The 20,000-nt window shown below is 41.9% G+C and overlaps 1 protein-coding gene across 2 annotated transcripts in view; it reads left to right on the top strand.

The window, feature by feature from the left end:
- LOC114572242 (bone morphogenetic protein receptor type-1A) overlaps positions 1 to 20,000 on the top strand; it is an 83,285-nt gene that overhangs the window by 51,946 nt on the left and 11,339 nt on the right. For both annotated transcript variants that reach the window (XM_028603765.1, XM_028603764.1), the window contains exons 3-5: positions 2,580 to 2,847; positions 17,296 to 17,458; positions 19,494 to 19,596. In XM_028603765.1, the coding sequence (XP_028459566.1) occupies positions 2,781 to 2,847; positions 17,296 to 17,458; positions 19,494 to 19,596 (333 nt within the window). In that variant the 5' untranslated portion in view covers positions 2,580 to 2,780. The remainder of the gene's footprint in view (positions 1 to 2,579; positions 2,848 to 17,295; positions 17,459 to 19,493; positions 19,597 to 20,000) is intronic.

Here is a 20,000-nt window from a genome sequence, read left to right as displayed (position 1 = left end):
ATATAAAAGAGACTTCAGATACAGTATTAGGGGACCACTAAGGTCTATATAAAAGAGACTTCAGATACAGTATTAGGGGACCACTAAGGTCTATATAAAAGAGACTTCAGATACAGTATTAGGGGACCACTAAGGCCTATATAAAAGAGACCTCAGATACAGTATTAGGGGACCACTAAGGTCTATATAAAAGAGACTTCAGATACAGTATTAGGGGACCACTAAGGTCTATATAAAAGAGACTTCAGATACAGTATTAGGGGACCACTAAGGCCTATATAAAAGAGACCTCAGATACAGTATTAGGGGACCACTAAGGTCTATATAAAAGAGACTTCAGATACAGTATTAGGGGACCACTAAGGTCTATATAAAAGAGACCTCAGATACAGTATTAGGGGACCACTAAGGTCTATATAAAAGAGACTTCAGATACAGTATTAGGGGACCACTAAGGTCTATATAAAAGAGACTTCAGATACAGTATTAGGGGACCACTAAGGTCTATATAAAAGAATTAAAAACAATTAAATAACCGGCATTGGAAAGTTATCTTGGTTTGAGGCTCAGAACTTTCCGATTAATCATCCAGCCCTAGTTAAGTCTTTTCAGAAGTTTTTCCCCAGTCCTCTAGTGGAGGGTAGGCGTTCACTAACTTGACACCGCTTCACACAGTTTTCCTGTCTCACGTCCCACTACGCTCCCCTCGTTTACTTGTTGTGTACTTGTAATTTGTGTGTGTGTGTGTGTGTGTGTGTGTGTGTGTGTGTGTGTGTGTGTGTGTGTGTGTGTGTGTGTGTGTGTGTGTGTGTGTGTGTGTGTGTTTTCGGCCTCCTCAGCCAGAGATGTGTGAAAAGTGGGTCACAGGTCGGACCTCTTTGTCCCCCCCGGGCAAATGAAAAGTGACGGACACTGGCCTCGCATCACTAGCAGCACTAATTCACTCTGTCCCTCACACACACACACACACACACACACACACACACACACACACACACCCCTCCATCCCTCTGGGCACCCACTAATTGCGGCATGCCGTTATCAGCGGCTGTAATTTGCAGAACATCCCCGGACAAATAATCTGGTAGTTAGTTGGACCTTCGGAGGCCAGCGCCAAGCCGACAGTGGTCACCGGGTCACAAGAGGGAGGGAGAGGGGGGAGAGACAGACAGACAGACAGACAGACAGAGAGAGAGGAGGGGGGAGAGAGGAGGGAGAGAGAGAGGTAGTTTTGTCTTTTTTTTGCAGTTTTATGTCCATATTTTTGTAGTTTTGTGTCCATATTTTTGTAGTTTTATATGTCCATCTTTTTATAGTTGTATATGTCAATCTTTTTGTAGTTTTATGTCCATATTTTTGTAGTTTTGATGTCCATCTTTTTGTAGATTTATGTCCATCTTTTTGTAGTTTGATGTCCATCTTTTTGTAGTTTGATGTCCATCTTTTTCTTTTTTTATTTGTCCTTTTTCTAGTTTTAGTCCATCTTTTTGTAGATTTATTTTTCCTTTTTCTAGTTTTAATCCATCTTTTTGTATTTTTGTCCAAATTTTCTTAGTTTTATGTTCTTTTTTTGTAGTTTTATGTCCATCTTTTTGTATTTTTATATGTCCATCTTTTTGTAGTTTTATGTCCCATCTTTTTGTAGTTTTGTGTCCATCTTTTTGTAGTTTTATATGTCCATCTTTTTATAGTTGTACATGTCAATCTTTTTCTAGTTTTATTTGTCCTTTTTGTAGTTTTAGTCCATCTTTTTGTATTTTTGTCCAAATTTTCTTAGTTTTGTCCATCTTTTTGTAGTTTTATGTCCATCTGTTTGTAGTTGTATGTCCTTTTTGTAGTTTTATGTCCATCTGTTTGTAGTTGTATGTCCTTTTTGCAGTTTTATGTCCATCTTTTTGTATTTTTATATGTCCATCTTTTTGTAGTTTTATGTCCCATCTTTTTGTAGTTTTGTGTCCATCTTTTTGTAGTTTTATATGTCCATCTTTTTATAGTTGTATATGTCAATCTTTTTGTAGTTTTATTTGTCCTTTTTGTAGTTTTAGTCCATCTTTTTGTAGATTTATTTGTCCTTTTTGTAGTTTAAGTCCATCTTTTTGTAGATTTATTTGTCCTTTTTGTAGTTTTAGTCCATCTTTTTGTAGATTTATTTTTCCTTTTTGTAGTTTTAGTCCATCTTTTTGTAGATTTATTTTTCCTTTTTGTAGTTTTAATCCATCTTTTTGTATTTTTGTCCAAATTTTCTTAGTTTTGTCCATCTTTTTGTAGTTTTATGTCCATCTTTTTGTAGTTTTATGTCCATCTTTTTGTAGTTTTATATGTCCATCTTTTGTAGTTTTATTTGTCATTTTAATAGTTGAATATGTCCTGTATATCTGTGTGTTTGTTTGTTGCTCTCTGCAGAATCTCCATCAGATAGTTTCTGTTTTTCTGTCTTGGAGACGAAGTCTAAAGTCTTCTCCGTGTTTCTTTCTCCGACTTCCTCTGTGTGTTTAAATCCTAAATATAAACCCGGATATTTGCCGTTTTCAAAGGACGCTTCCAGAACTCAACGCCTCTCTCTGTGTTTTCTCCTCCAGGGTTTTGGAGCCAGAGAGCCAGTGAGATATTGTGATATCTTCTCCACCCCCCCTTACATCCCTACGACTGACCATCCTAAAGACTTTCTATCAGGACTCTTGATAGCGGACCAGAAGCCCCTGATCCCAGAGCTGATCCCACCGTTCTGGTCCAGTCTGGGCCCAGTTCTGGTCCAGTCTCAGTCCAGTCTGCGCTGCAGGATGGCAGGTCTGCCGCTCTGTTTGGCTGTGATGGCCACCACGCTCCTGCTCACCCTCAGAGCCCACGGTAAGACATTTGCTTCACTCACCAGCCCAAAAAAAAAACCCAATGCTAATGTAACTAGGGCTGACACCTCTTAGTCAACTAATCAGTCGTTTTGGTCTTAGTCGACTAAGATTCCTTTAGTCCATTAGTCATTTTTTATGCTTATTCATGCTTAATTACTCATTTCCAGAGAAGCTTCTGAGCACATTTCTGGTAAACACAAGATTTAAAGTGGTGCTTTTGCAGGATTAATTGTGGAGAAACTCAGTTTTACAGATGGTTAATTAACTACATTTATATTGCGCTTTTCTAGTCTTAACCACCTCTCAAAGAGCACAGCTCTGTCAATTAAATCAACTAATCGATTAGTCGACAAAATCCTATAAGTGTTAGTCGACTAAGGAGTTCTTTAGTCGAGGACAGCCCTAAATGTAACGAGTGGCTGGTAACATTTGAACATTGACTAGCAATTTGGCTGGTGGACAAAAAAGTGAATTTTGTATCCTGGTCCCAGATACACAAAGCTCTCAGTCTATACATATATTATATTTGATCTCACATGCTTTTAAAGGTGAGAGCAGTGTTTCCACTCGGTTTGTGGAAGACTTGGGTTCCTCAAGACAACGTTGCCATCTTGGGGAAAACAGTCCGACCAGTCGAACGCTGAATGCCGTGCATATATTTTAATAAACCGATATAATTCATGCATTTCCATGTAATTACCGCAGTAGAGCCGCTGCTCCTTTGCGTCGAAAGGAGCCAGTTGAGGTGGTTCGGGCATCTGGTAAGGATGCCCCCTGGGCGCCTCCCTAGGGAGGTGTTCCAGGCACGTCCAGCTGGGAGGAGGCCTCGGGGAAGACCCAGGACTAGGTGGAGGGATTATATCTCCAACCTGGCCTGGGAACGCCTCGGGATCCCCCAGTCGGAGCTGGTTAATGTTGCTCGGGAAAGGGAAGTTTGGGGTCCCCTGCTGGAGCTGCTCCCCCCGCGACCCGACACCGGATAAGCGGACGAAGATGGATGGATGGATGGATGGATGGAAATGTGATTCCTAGCGACCCATTGGGGAATCCACGGACCATGGGAGATTTCAAGTGACGGTTCAGTTCTCGTTGCACTAGGGTTGTGCCGATGGACGATATCATCGTCCAATTGTGATGGCTGGCCGACAGCCACCATCGTGATGCCACGATGCTGTCAAGCTTTTTGTGAAAAAGACCATCGCTGAGCAGACTGGATTAGCTATAGTGATACATTATTACATTTCATTTAGCTGACGCATTTATCCAAAGTGACTTAGAATTGCTATACTGTATATGTCAGAGGCCACACTCCTCTGGAGCAACTAGGGGTTAAATGTCTTCCTCAGGGACACATTGGTTGATGTATCTCAGTGGGAGTTGAACCCAGGTCTCCCACACCAAAGGCATGTGTCTTATCCACTGCACCATCACCACCCATTACATACATTCTCTCTCTCTCTCCCTGCCAGTTGTAGCTCGCTCTACCTTCTAGTAACATTGGAGTCAGCGATCTCGAGCGTAGATCAATAAGTGAGTCTGATGTCCTGCAGGTACTGGACGATGTCATGCAGGATTTATGAATGTACGTTAGCAACAGTAGGCTAATTTACGAGGGTGCTATTTTATGTGTGAGCTAATATTGCGTATCTGTTAATGTGCGCTGTAAGATTTAATGTTTCTGTTTATTGAATTCGTTATTCAGTGCGAACCTAACGGAGAATGTAGTTTAATCTCAGTAATGATGGTATGTCAGGTTATTACTGTCGCTCTGTTGAAGGCAAACGTCCCACTGTACTGTCGCTACGCAGATCAGGACATCTGATTGACTTTACTGAACCGGAATTAAGTAAAAGTAGGTCACGCTGTAAACAACTGCTCCTGCCAGCAGGGCAGCGTTTATAGAGGGCATTTAAATGTATGTCTGATCGTTTCTATGTTAACTGTTAGCCCACAGTAGTAGAAAATAATATTTATGTAAAGAGATATGAGATAAAGTAAATTAAAAAGTGATTATCCAGCTTAAGTGGCACCGATATGAAATGCATTGAAATCCACATCGTTACAGTTACAGTGTGTATTTAAGGAGAAGACGAGTCTGTTTTAAAGTGTCTTTTAGAGTTAGTCAGGTTAAGAGGGTTAAGGAAAACTCCCAATGTTCAACTCGCAGTTGTAGAAATAAATCGTAAACAGATTTCCCGATGAGAAACAAACGTATTTTTCTGCGTTTTCTTGGATTTTTCCGACGTTTTTCCAACTTTTTTTCCCCGACTTATTTGTTCCTTTTCTCAACATTTTTTCGACCGTTTTGTTGTTTGTTTTTTTGGAACTTTTTTGTGGCTTTTTTTTCCGCCATCTTCACGTATTTTTTTTTTTTTTTTTTTCTTTTCATCTTTTTTTTTTTTTTTTTACTTTAATTCTGTTTAAAATGGTCATGTGATATGTGACGTCAGACGTGTTAATACGGGACAAAGATTTAGTTCAGCCACTGGAGCTAAAACTGTGTGCAGATTGTTTGTTTTTGTTTTTTTCTCAAAACGCTAGCTAAACGTAGCTTTAGTCCTGATTCAGGGTTCATACGTTTTGGAAAAAAAAAACTGGAAAAGTTATGGAATTTGAAAAATGCAAATTCCAGTCCTGGAAAGGTTTTAGAAAGATAAAAAGACCCAGAAAGTTTTGGAAAAGTCATGGAGTTTTTTTTACTTTTAGCATAATGTGTGATTAATAAATGTATTTTCACATTGTCTTAACCTCAGCGTTGTATTCGGGGAGCGATATTAACTATCATTAATTTTATAGTTAAACCTCTGAGGGTAAACTTTAACACTGATTTGTATTCTTATTGTAGAATGTCGACTGACATTTTCAGAAATACATAGTCATGGAAATTTGCCGAAAAGTATTGGTTAAAATGCGTATGAACCCTGTTTCTAGTTTTTTGTATAATTCTGTTTTTGAATGGTCATGTGATATGTGATGTCAGGCGTGTTTATGTGGACAAAGATTGAGTTCAGCCACTGGAGCTAAAACTGAAAACGTAGCTTTAGCCTAGTCCTGATTTATTTCTCAGAATTATCTACACTGATCTAGGGCCGGGCGATATGGAGAAAATCAAATCTCACGATATCGATACCGCGACGATATTGTAGTGTTGACTATCATTGCGTTCACAAAATATTTACACAATGAGATTTTTGATAAATAATCACCAGTAATGTGGATATAATGACTAAGTGGGTAAAGGTGAATAATAGAACAGTTCCAACAGTCTGGTAAGTTCAGAAAAGTACAGTACATAACTTTACTGTAATTCAGCCTTTAAAACCAGGACAAGACACTTATTATGATATCCAAAATCTAAGACGATATCTAGTGTCCTATCACGATATCGATATAATATCGATATATTGCCCAGCTCTACACTGATCGTAGTTTTCTGGGGGTTATTCATTAACATGTTGTTTTTTTTTTCCAGTGAGATAAGCAGTACATTAACATAAAAAGTAATCCTGGCTGTCCCCTGTTATCAGCAGCCCTCCCTGTGCACACAGATGTGTATCAGAGGCCTTTTGTTAGAGCCAATCAGCTGGCCCAAACATTTTCCTTAGTTTAGTTTCTGAAAGGGCATTCTGACAGACAATAGTTGACATATTTTGAACACACATGCACATACGCACACACAGACACGTATACACACACACACACACAAACACGCACACAGACAAGGACACACAGACAGACATGCACACACACACAGACACGCATACACACACACACACACACACACACACACACACACACACACACACACACAGACATTCACACATGCACACACACAGACACACTCACGCATGCAGACACATACGCGCACACATGCACACACAGACACGCACAAAGTCAAGGACACACAGACAGACACGCGCACACACAGACACACATACACAAACACACACACACACAGACATGCACAAAGACAAGGACACACAGACACACACGCACACACACAGACACACAGACGCACACGCACACGCTCACACACACGCACACAGAGATGCGAACACAGAGACGCACACACACATACACACACACGCTCTAATCTGGGCCGGAGAAGGAGAGACTTTCTGTCGTCTTATCGAACTCTTTCTGTTTATTCAGGTCTTGGCGTCTGACGTCTGCTGACTTCAGCTTCAGCTCGTCTGTTTGAAACGTGTTCATCTCAAAGTGTTATTGCATCAACACCCAAATAATTAAATGAGTTTCAGCTGTCAGCGGAAAGTCTGAATCCCCAAATCAGAGGTTTGAAATAGCAACAGAATCCTAATGAATGGAAAAATAGAAGAGAACAGGGATAGATTTACACTGTGCATCACAGTTAGTAGTTTGGTCTCTAAAATGTAGGGCTGCCACCTCTTAGTCGATTAGTCGACTAATCGGTAGTTTTGGTCTTAGTCGACTAAGATTTCTTTAGTCGATTAGTCATTTTTTATGCTTATTCATGCTTAATTATTTATTTCAGGAAACTTCTGAGCACATTTATGGTAAACACAAGATTTAAAGTGGTGCTTTTGCAGGATTAATTGTGGAGAAACTCAGTTTTACAGATGGTTAATTAACTACATTTATATTGTGCTTTTCTAGTCTTAACCACCTCTCAAAGCTCACAGCTCTGTCAATTAAATCAACTAATCGATTAGTCGACAAAATCCTATAAGTGTTAGTCTAAGACTAACACTTATAGGACTAAGACTTTAGTGAAGGACAGCCCTACTAAAATGTGGATCAGTGCAGGGATTAACAGGAAAAGATTGGCCCCCGTCATATATATATATATACATATACATATACATATACATACATACATACATACATACATACATACATACATACATACATACATACATACATACATGCATGCATGCATGCATGTACAGCAGGGCCAGTAGATCAGAGTTTTTCTGGCCACGTGTACATTTTTACTGGCCCTGAAAGAAATATAAGGAAAACACTTTTCCATGAAACTGTATTTATTGTATACGTTATGATTAATTAATTTTATTACATTCATATACATTTATTTTTATTCACTGGAAACTATATATATATATATATATATATATATATATATATATATATATATATATATATATATATATATATATATATATATATATATATATATCTCCACCTATGAATTGATCCTAAACAAAAAACTGTTTTGTTTAATGAATGCAATTTATTGAATTACTGTGAAATACTGTGTAATTCTTCTACCACACATGCGCACATAAACACCCACACAGACACGCGCACACAGACACGCACACACACATACAGACACGCGCACACAGATACGCACACACATACAGACACACGCACACAGACACGCACGCACACACAGACACACACATACAGACACGCATGCGCACACATACATAGACACACTCGCACACACACACACATAAAGACACACGCATACAGACACGCATGCAAACACACACACACACATACAGACACACACACACACAGACACCCAAACACACAGATGCACACACACACACTTTGAAATGCTTGAAAAGAGCTTGAATTTGACTTTGGAAAAGGTGTTTAGGGCATTAAGACTATTTGGAAAAAACAGCTTCAGATTACAACGATTCACGGACAAATAAAACCCTGAGCTGCAGCATTAAGTACACACACACACACACACACACACACACACACACACACACACACACACACACACACACACACACACACACACACACACACACACACACTCTCCTGAGCTGCAACATTAAATCAGAGTACATCATCCCTCTGCCCCCGTCCAGCACTCCTCCCTGCAGGAAGCTGTTGAACTGATTGTTGCCGCTCTCACTTCCCCTCGGCACATTAAGCGCTTCCTGTATGGCGCTGTACGAGCTGTCGGCCGCGCTAAAGGCTCCAAACAGCCATTGTTCTCCGGAAATATCCGTCAGTCCCTCTGGACACACATTCACCCTTTGAATCTGTGTTTATTTCCTCACGTCTCTGGATCACTTTACTGCCACGGAGGCTGATTCTCATACCTTTGACTCACTCACACACACACACACACACACACACACACACACACACACACACAGACACACACACACACACACACACACACACACACACACACACACACACACACACACACAGACACACGGAGACACACAGACACACAGACACACGGAGACACACACGCACAGAGACACGCACAGAGACACACACACAGAGACACACGCACACTCACAGAGACACACACTCACAGAGACACACACACAGAGACACACACACACACACGGAGACACACGCACACACACGGAGACACACGCACGCACACAGAGAGACACACACGCACACACACAGAGAGAGACACGCACGCACAGAGACACGCACGCACAGAGACACACGCACAGAGACACACACACAGAGACACACACACAGAGACACACACACAGAGACACACACACAGAGACACACACACAGAGACACAGAGACACACGCACAGAGACACACGCACAGAGACACACGCACAGAGACACAGAGACACACGCACAGACACACACACACAGAGACACACACACACAGAGACACACACACAGAGACACACACACAGAGACACACACACAGAGAAACAAAGACACACGCACAGAGACACAGAGACACACGCACAGAGACACACACACACAGAGACACACACACAGAGACACAGACACACGCACAGAGACACACACGCACAGAGACACACACACACAGAGACACACACACAGAGACACAGAGACACACACACACGCACAGAGACACACGCACAGAGACACACGCACAGAGACACACACAGAGACACAGAGACACACGCACAGAGACACACACACAGAGACACAGAGACACACACACAGAGACACAGAGACACACACACAGAGACACACGCACAGAGACACACGCACAGAGACACAGAGACACACACACAGAGACACAGAGACACACGCACACACACAGAGACACACGCACAGAGAGACACACGCACAGAGACACACACACAGAGACACACGCACAGAGACACACGCACAGAGACACACGCACAGAGACACACACAGAGACACACACACAGAGACAGAGACACACGCACAGAGACACAGAGACACACGCACAGAGACACACACACAGAGACACAGAGACACACGCACACACACAGAGACACACGCACAGAGACACACGCACAGAGACACACGCACAGAGACACAGAGACACACGCACACACACAGACACAGAGACACACGCACAGAGACACAGAGACACACGCACAGAGACACACACACAGAGACACACAGAGACACACACACACACACAGAGACACACGCACAGAGACACAGAGACACACACACACAGAGACACACGCACAGAGACACACACACAGAGACACAGAGACACACGCACAGAGACACACACACAGAGACACACGCACAGAGACACACGCACAGAGACACAGACACACGCACAGAGACACAGAGACACACACACACACAGAGACACAGACACACGCACAGAGACACAGAGACACACGCACAGAGACACACACACAGAGACACACGCACAGAGACACACGCACACACAGAGACACACGCACACACACAGAGACACAGACACACGCACAGAGACACAGAGACACACGCACACACACAGAGACACAGACACACGCACAGAGACACAGAGACACACGCACACACACAGAGACACGCACAGAGACACAGAGACACACACACAGAGACACAGAGACACACGCACACGCACAGAGACACACGCACAGAGACACACACACAGAGACACACGCACAGAGACACACGCACAGAGACACAGAGACACACACACACACACACACAGAGACACACACACAGAGACACAGAGACACACGCACAGAGACACAGACACAGAGACACACGCACAGAGACACACACACAGAGACACAGAGACACACGCACAGATGGGGGTCACACAGGTGTGATTTAACAACTATTGATGAATCCTTTTATTTTCTACCGTTCATTTATTTATTGATTAATTAGAAAATGTCTGTCACAAGTTCCTGAGATGTTTTCACATGTCCAGAACACACACACACACACACACACACACACACACACACACACACAAAGAGATTCTAGTAACGCTATATATTTTATGAATAGGAAAATGCTGCAAATCCTCACTTTTTAGAAGCTAAAACCAGAGCACATTTGGCATTTTATTCTTTCCAAGTGGTCCCGTTTAAAGCTGACCCATCTGATCTTAGCATCCAAAGCCCCAAAAAGATTTGATGTATAGGAGCTGCAACTCAAACTGGTGGTCCATAAAATGGAAGAAATGGCTCCAAACTAATCCGTATTTTTTACATGCTTCCACCCTTTATTTATCCAGTTTCTAACGATATAAAAGAAGAGAAAAGGCTGCACATTGTTGAAGCTGTAACTAAAGAACATGTGGATGTTTTTTACCTGGGGGAAAAAAAAGACCGAAACGACAGATGTGTTATTAAGTTGTATCGATCTTTTTGCCACCAGTTTTATCATCTTTAATACGCCACGCATGTGCAGACGGTGAGTCATTGTTGATAAAGTTTCTCTGCGTGAGAGCAGCTAACGTTGAGACATTTTACAGCCTCTCTTAGAAGCTGAAAACTGAGCTTTTTTGGCATTTCATCATCTCAAAATGTGACAATTGTAGGGCTGCCACCTCTTAGTCGATTAGTCGACTAATCGGTAGTTTTGGTCTTAGTCGACTAAGATTTCTTTAGTCAATTAGTCATTTTTTATGCTTATTCATGCTTTATTACTCATTTCCAAGAAACTCATGAGCACATTTATGGTAAACACAAGATTTAAAGTGGTGCTTTTGCAGGATTAATTGTGGAGAAACTCAGTTTTACAGATGGTTAATTAACTACATTTATATTGTGCTTTTCTAGTCTTAACCACCTCTCAAAGCTCACAGCTCTGTCAATTAAATCAACTAATCGATTAGTCGACAAAATCCTATAAGTGTTAGTCGACTAAGAATATCTTTAGTATAGGACAGCCCTAGACAATTGAAATGCCAAACATGCAAAACAAGCCCTGCTCCGATCAGCTGCTGCTGGATGTAAACAGCAGCAGCTGTGACTTTAAGAGTCTGATATTACCCAGAGTGCTCTCTGCCAGACCTCAGTCTCCACTCTGACTGCCGGCACAATTAAGCACACATGTAGACTGAGACGAGAGCAGCCATCGCCAGCCGCTTGCTAACTGCTCGCTCGCTGCTGCAGTAACTCGTAACTTTATCCTTTTAACCAATCAGAGCCACCCGGAGCCTGAGAGGGAGGCGGGGCCTAGAGGAAGGTGTGTGTGTGTGTGTGTGTGTGTGTGTGTGTGTGTGTGTGTGTGTGTGTGTGTGTGTGTGTGTGTGTGTGTGTGTGTGTGTGTGTGTGTGTGTGTGTGTGTGTGTGTGTGTGTGTGTTTTCTCAGGTCTAGACGGTGATGACGACATGGCTCAGTTTCTTATTTTTCAGTTTCGTGCGTTTCTTCTAAAGCCGCACAGAATTTTAAAATGCAAAAAAACATGTCGTGTGATACCGAAGAGAGGTCAGAGGTCAGTGTGTGGCTGAGGACCAATCAGCTTTCTAGATAATCTGAACATCTAAATCATAACCTAATAAACATGATAACTAGAGAGAGGTTACAACAAACATGAGGCTTTGGAGAAGTGACTCCTGCACTGCAATACATGGTCATTTTGGGAACTGTGTGAGATTCACAGAGGGACACAAACAGGTTATTGACATCATCATAGTTACTATATATAGATGGTCATGGGGGTCACGAGGGCGCGGACAAACCACATGAGAAATGGCTTTTGTTCCCAGGGTCATAAATGAGTTGCTGAAAGGCTAAGCTGGACTTGAACCATACTGTGTTAATGCACTGGTTTTCTCACTTTTTTTCATCCTATCTTTATGCTGCTAAGTGAGTGATTGATGTCCTCTTAATTTAGTTGTGTAGTGAAATGCAATGACAAACTGTCTGTCTGTCTTCTGTATAAATATACCATATAGTCAGTAACTTCCTAAGTTACTGCAACATGACATCATGACTTTGCGTAAACCTACACGGCCACTTTCTTAAGCCAAGTGGCGTGTTATCTGTACGCATTTTGAGCTATCTGCGTGGATGTCTGTAGACAGTCTGGTTACTGACTTAGTTACCTACCTATTTACTTACATAGTTACTTGCTTTCTTACCTTACTAGTTACTTACCTGGGTACTTTTAGTTAGTAATTTACTAACTTGCTATCTGACTTTATTTACGTGAAAAATATTTTTTTGCACATACAGTACAGGCCAAAAGTTTGGACACACCTTCTCATTCAATGCGTTTCCTTTTTATTTTCATGACTATTTACATTGTAGATTCTCACTGAAGGCATCAAAACTATGAATGAACACATATGGAATTATGTACTTAACAAAAAAGTGTGAAATAACTGAAAACATGTCTTATATTTTAGATTCTTCAAAGTAGCCACCCTTTGCTTTTTTATTAATAAGGGAAATAATTCCACTAATGAACCCTGACAAAGCACACCTGTGAAGGTAAAACCATTTCAGGTGACTACCTCATGAAGCTCATTGAGAGAACACCAAGGGTTTGCAGAGTTATCAAAAAAAGCAAAGGGTGGCTACTTTGAAGAATCTAAAATATAAGACATGTTTTCAGTTATTTCACACTTTTTTGTTAAGTACATAATTCCATATGTGTTCATTCATAGTTTTGATGCCTTCAGTGAGAATCTACAATGTAAATAGTCATGGAAATAAAAAGGAAACACATTGAATGAGAAGGTGTGTCCAAACCTTTGGCCTGTACTGTACACACATGGCATACACACACACTCTCACAGTGTGTTTTTACCCTTTAGATGGTAACATGACAGTTGTGCGTTTTTAAGATTCCCACTCTTTTTTTTTTTTTTTTTTGCGTTTCTAAGCCCCCAAAAACCACCATCGCCATCTAAACGAAAAGCCCATCTGATCAAACATGTTGTGGTTTCCCCCTGCGAGCCTTTTGGGTGTAAACGGGGCCTTTTTAATGTGGACGTGGAGCTGTGCATGCGTTGACTCGGCTCAGTGGGAGGCAGCAGCCTGTCAGACAGATTCTCTCCTACTTGTGTTGTCTACTCGGTACGTGTGTCAGCCATGAGTCAGAGTCTGCAGAGTCCCGTTAAAGAGTCTGCAGAGTCCCGTTAAAGGCTGAACCACACGCCATGATTGGACTTCTCCACTGAAGGTTCATGTCCAGACATGACAACGTGCACGTCTGCACACCTCCGAGTGTTTTCACTCTGAGCTGGAAGAGAGAGAGAGAGAGAGAGGAGGAGAGGGAGGGAGAGAGAAGAGGGAGGGACCTAACGATGTAGCAGGAACACAAGGTACAGGAGAGGAGGGAGGGAGGGAGGGAGGGAGAGAGAGAGAGAGGGAGAGAGAGAGAGAGAGAGAGAGAGAGAGAGAGAGAGAGAGAGAGAGAGAGAGAGAGAGAGAGAGGGGAGAGAGGGGGAGAGAGAGGGGAGAGAGAGGAGGGAGAGAGGGGAGAGAGAGAGAGAGAGAGAGAGAGAGAGGGACCTAACGATGTAGCAGGAACACAAGGTACAAGAGAGAGAGAGAGAGAGAGAGAGAGAAGGGGATGTAGCAGGAACACAAGGCACAAGAGAGAGAGAGAGAGGAGGGAGGGACCTAACGATGTAGCAGGAACACAAGGTACAGGAGAGGGGAGGGAGAGAGAGAGAGAGAGGGGAGGGAGGGACCTAACGATGTAGCAGGAACACAAGGAGAGAGCGAGAGAGCTAACGTTGGTGTAGCAGGAACACAAGGAGAGAGCGAGAGAGCTAACGTTGGTGTAGCAGGAACACAAGGAGAGAGCGAGAGAGCTAACGTTGGTGTAGCAGGAACACAAGGAGAGAGAGAGAGCTAACGTTGGTGTAGCAGAAAGGTAGCACGGTACAGGAGAGGGAGGGAGGGAGTAAAGGAGGACTGGAGACCAACTGTTAAGGTGGACTGATGAGAAAGGGAGATGGATGGATTTACACTTATCTCTTTTCTTTCTGACATTCTTAGAGTTGTAAAAATGTATCCGTTAGTTGTCAAATATTAAATTAATCGCCAACTATTGATAATCGATGAATTGGTTTGAGTCATTTTTTATGAAATTAAAGTAACGTGTGTGTGTGTCTGTGTGATGTCAGCTTGTTAAATGTGACTATCTTCTAGTGTCTTCTCTCCTCTGGGACAGTAAACTGATTTATCTTTGAGTTGTGGACAGAACAAGACATTTGAGCAAGTCATCTTGGGGCTTTTTGGGGAAACACTGATCCACATTTCTCACCATTTTGTGACATTTTAGAGACCAAACTACTCATCCATTCATCCAGAAAATGCTGTGGAGACCGATGTGGGACTTTTAAAGGGAAAAATTCTCAGATTACTGATTAAAATAGACCTTTTCTATGTATTATTCTGCCAAAGGTACTTAGAAGGCTGCTTTGTAGAACAGATGACTTTTATTAGAGAATACTTTACATTATTCTACAAGAGGAGACGCTGCTTGACTCTTAAGTCTGCAGACCGTGACGAGTTTAGTGAACAAAGGAGTCAGAGTGCCCTCTGCTGGACAGACTACGTAACCACATGCCCAAGCATTGATTTCTGCATTATATTATCGCTCTTAACAGAAATAATTGCCGCATATCGGACAGCATAATTAGCCGATACCCATATGGGGAAATATGTGATAACGTTGAATATCGTAATAACAATATAATTTAGAGATATATGAACAGATATTAAAGCGTTCTCAGTTCTGCTGCTTTCAGTATTCTGCTAAAATTCAATGTGTGTGTGTCTCTGTCTGTCTGTGTATTGAATATAAAAGGCATTTAAAAGATGACAGTTGCATTTTAAAGTGCCGTTTTCTGCTGATTTTTTTTCTTTCAACGAACGCAAAAAGTCTCCCGAGTGTCTTGATATGTCGCAGCCTTTTGTGATGTGTTTATTGCGCCAGTCAATGTTACGATAACGATTTTAAAAAAAGTAAATATGTTGTGCGGCCTGAGTGACACAAATGGATAGCGATATGTCTGAGATATGCCGCCATATAATTAAAGAGGAAATCGATAATCGGTTAATTGGTTTGAGTCATATTTTTGTGAAATTAAAGTAACACTTCTGACAGAGACAGTTACACACACATCTGGACGTGTGTGTGTGTGTACCCGTTTTACTATATTCGTGGGGTCCAAAAACCGGGGACTACAGTATACTTGTGGGGTCTGCACAGCCTTGTGGGGACCAAAATGCTGGTCCCCACAAGTTTAAAGGGCTGTTTGAGGGTTAAGACTTGGTTTTAGGATTAGGGTTAGAATTAGGTTATGGTTATGGTTAGGGTGAGGGTAAGGGTTAAGGTTAGGCATTTAGTTGTGATGATTAAGGTTAGGGTAAGGGGCTAGGGAATGCATTATGTCAATGACAAGTCCCCACAAAGATAGTAATACAGACATGCGTGTGTGTGTGTGTGTGTGTGTGTGTGTGTGTGTGTGTGTGTGTGTGTGTGTGTGTGTGTGTGTGTGTGTGATTTTATAAATGAAGAGGAAATCAGTCGGGCTCAGACTCTGACCACTGATCTGTTTACTTGTGGTTATTCATAGTTTTTTCACCGTGAAGATTTAAAAAAAAAAATGGCTCCTCCATATTCTTCCTTTTCCTGTTCGTGTTGTCATGAGGATAGAGGAGAAAAGGTTTCACTTTCAGCAGGAGTTGTTCTGATAAATCTGACCTGAAGTCTGTTCTCAAAACTCTCCACTCTGTTCCCGAAAACCTGGACTCAAAACTTAAACTTAAATCAACAGGATTAGATTACATTAGTGTCTCTTATAGCTGTGCAATTAATCAAAATGTAATCGTGATTAAGATTTCGGCTCCCCATGATCACAAAAACATAATAATCGAGAAAAACCATTATTTAGCTCATTATGTTTTGCAAGTAAACTCTTCTGGTCTCTCGTGTTCTGAATGGAAAAAAGTTTAAATAGGACAAGTATTAAGGCAAATTTTCCCAGTTGTATGTGTTTTTTTTGTTTTACTTTTGATTTATTTAACTTTTTCCAGTCTTTTTTTTCAAGTTCAATAATTGCAACCTCTTTCCAGAAGTCAACGAGTAATTGTTTTAAATTATCTTAATTTCAATATTGACCAAAATTATCGTGATTATATATTTTTTTCCCATAATCGAGGAGCCCTAGTGTCTCTTTCTTGATTTAAAACATTCCATGAAACGCGCTGGGAGACATAAAGCCTTGTCTGGTAATAACTGATTCTCACTCTGTTTGTGTGTTTTCTCCTTCCAGCTGCAGGTCAGAATCCGGACCACGTCCTGCAGGGGACGGGGGTGAAACCCGAGGCTCGGCGGCCCGGCGAGGACTCGACCATTGCTCCCGAGGACGCCGCCCGTTTCCTCAGCTGCTACTGCTCCGGACACTGTCCCGAGGACGCCACCAACAACACCTGCCAGTGAGTAGAGACAACAGGAAGGAGGAGCATGACCTCTTTTAAAGGGGGATTTCAAAGTTGGTCCAGTATTGAGTGAGAACGCTGTAACCAGCAGCCGCGAACTGGGCTGTAATGTAACCACAGGACTAATGTTCAGAGATGGAGATAGACCTTTTAGTTAAAGATTAAGATCCTTTTAGTTTAACATGAAACAGCCCTAAAATCCCCATTACCAAACTCCACCAGACTCCTTGTTAATAATCAGGACTTTTATCATCGTAAAACACACTTCATTCAAAGTGGACAGAAACTAAATAAAACTACCAAAAGCCGTCTTGGTTCATCTTTCCACTGTTCCAACAATCACCACTCTGGTTTGGTTGAAATAAACCCTTAATTCACCCATTTACATGTGGAGATATGCTGGCTCTATACACGCTAAAAGTCCTGATTATTTACATGGAGTCTGGTGGAAGTATGCTGGCTCTATACACGCTAAAAGTCCTGATTATTTACATGGAGTCTGGTGGAGATATGCTGGCTCTATACAAGCTAAAAGTCCTGATTATTTACATGGAGTCTGGTGAAAATATGCTGGCTCTATACACACTAAAAGTCCTGATTATTTACATGTAGTCTGGTGAAAATATGCTGGCTCTATACACGCTAAAAGTCCTGATTATTCACATGGAGTCTGGTGAAAATATGCTGGCTCTATACACGCTAAAGGTCCTGATTACTTACATGGAGTCTGGTGGAGATATGCTGGCTCTATACACACTAAAAGTCCTGATTATTTACATGGAGTCTGTTGAAAGTATGCTGGCTCTATACACACTAAAAGTCCTGATTATTTACATGGAGTCTGTTGAAAGTATGCTGGCTCTATACACACTAAAAGTCCTGATTATTTACATGGAGTCTGGTGAAAATATGCTGGCTCTATACACACTAAAAGTCCTGATTATTTACATGGAGTCTGGTGGAGATATGCTGGCTCTATACAAGCTAAAAGTCCTGATTATTTACATGGAGTCTGTTGAAAGTATGCTGGCTCTATACACACTAAAAGTCCTGATTATTTACATGGAGTCTGGTGAAAATATGCTGGCTCTATACACACTAAAAGTCCTGATTATTTACATGGAGTCTGGTGAAAATATGCTGGCTCTATACACGCTAAAAGTCATGATTATTTACATAGAGTCTGGTGGAGATATGCTGGCTCTGTACACCCTAAAAGTCCTGATTATTTACATGGAGTCTGGTGGAGATATGCTGGCTCTATACACACTAAAAGTCCTGATTATTTACATGGAGTCTGGTGAAAATATGCTGGCTCTATACACACTAAAAGTCCTGATTATTTACATGGAGTCTGGTGAAAATATGCTGGCTCTATACACGCTAAAAGTCATGATTATTTACATAGAGTCTGGTGGAGATATGCTGGCTCTGTACACCCTAAAAGTCCTGATTATTTACATGGAGTCTGGTGGAGATATGCTGGCTCTATACACACTAAAAGTCCTGATTATTTACATGGAGTCTGGTGAAAATATGCTGGCTCTATACACACTAAAAGTCATGATTATTTACATGGAGTCTGGTGAAAATATGCTGGCTCTATACACGCTAAAAGTCCTGATTATTTACATGGAGTCTGGTGTAGTTTGGTGATGGTGATTTCAGGGCTGTTTCATGTTAAACTAAAAGGATCTTACTCTTTAACTAAAAGGTCTATCTCTGTAGGGATCCATCCCATAATGTTGTCAGACACTTAGAATGAAAATCTGAGTCTGTCAGTGGCAACAACAGAACTTTTAGTGGACTCTAAGAGAAAGGTTTAACGTTACATTGCAGCTTGTTTCGTCTTACTCAATTCTGGACCAATATCAAAGATGGTTTCCATCAGTAAGTGACTGACACAAAAACATGAGAACATAGGGTCCATGTTGAAAGATATGGGAGTTATTCTTTAACTTAGGGCCCCAAAGCCGTTGGGTCCAGCCCTGTGGAGAGTAGAACAGCGGTGTGTAACTGTATGTCTCTGTAGGACCAACGGTCAGTGTTTCGCCATCATCGAGGAGGATGAGCAAGGCGAGGCCATCCTCACCTCCGGCTGCATGAAGTATGAAGGCTCACACTTCCAGTGCAAGGTACACACACACACACACACACACACACACACACACACACACACACACACACACATAAGCTTCCAGTGCAAGGTAAACACACACTTCCAGTGCACACACACACACACACACACACACACACACACACACAGAGACAAGCACACAAACACACACACACACACAGACAAGCACACACACACACACACACTTCCAGTGCAAGGTGCACACACACACAGACACACACACAGAGATGCACACACAAGCTTCCAGTGCAAGGTACACACACACACACACACACACACACACACACACACACACACACACACACTTCCAGTGCAAGGCGCACACACACAAGCTTCCAGTGCAAGGTACACACACGCACACACAGACACATACTCAAGCTTCCAGTGCAAGGTAAACAAACA

Source organism: Perca flavescens, chromosome 17, assembly GCF_004354835.1.
Source record: "Perca flavescens isolate YP-PL-M2 chromosome 17, PFLA_1.0, whole genome shotgun sequence".
Classification (NCBI taxonomy): domain Eukaryota; kingdom Metazoa; phylum Chordata; class Actinopteri; order Perciformes; family Percidae; genus Perca; species Perca flavescens.
Note: the sequence above shows the minus strand (reverse complement) of the source record. Positions and strands in the feature narration are given on the sequence as shown.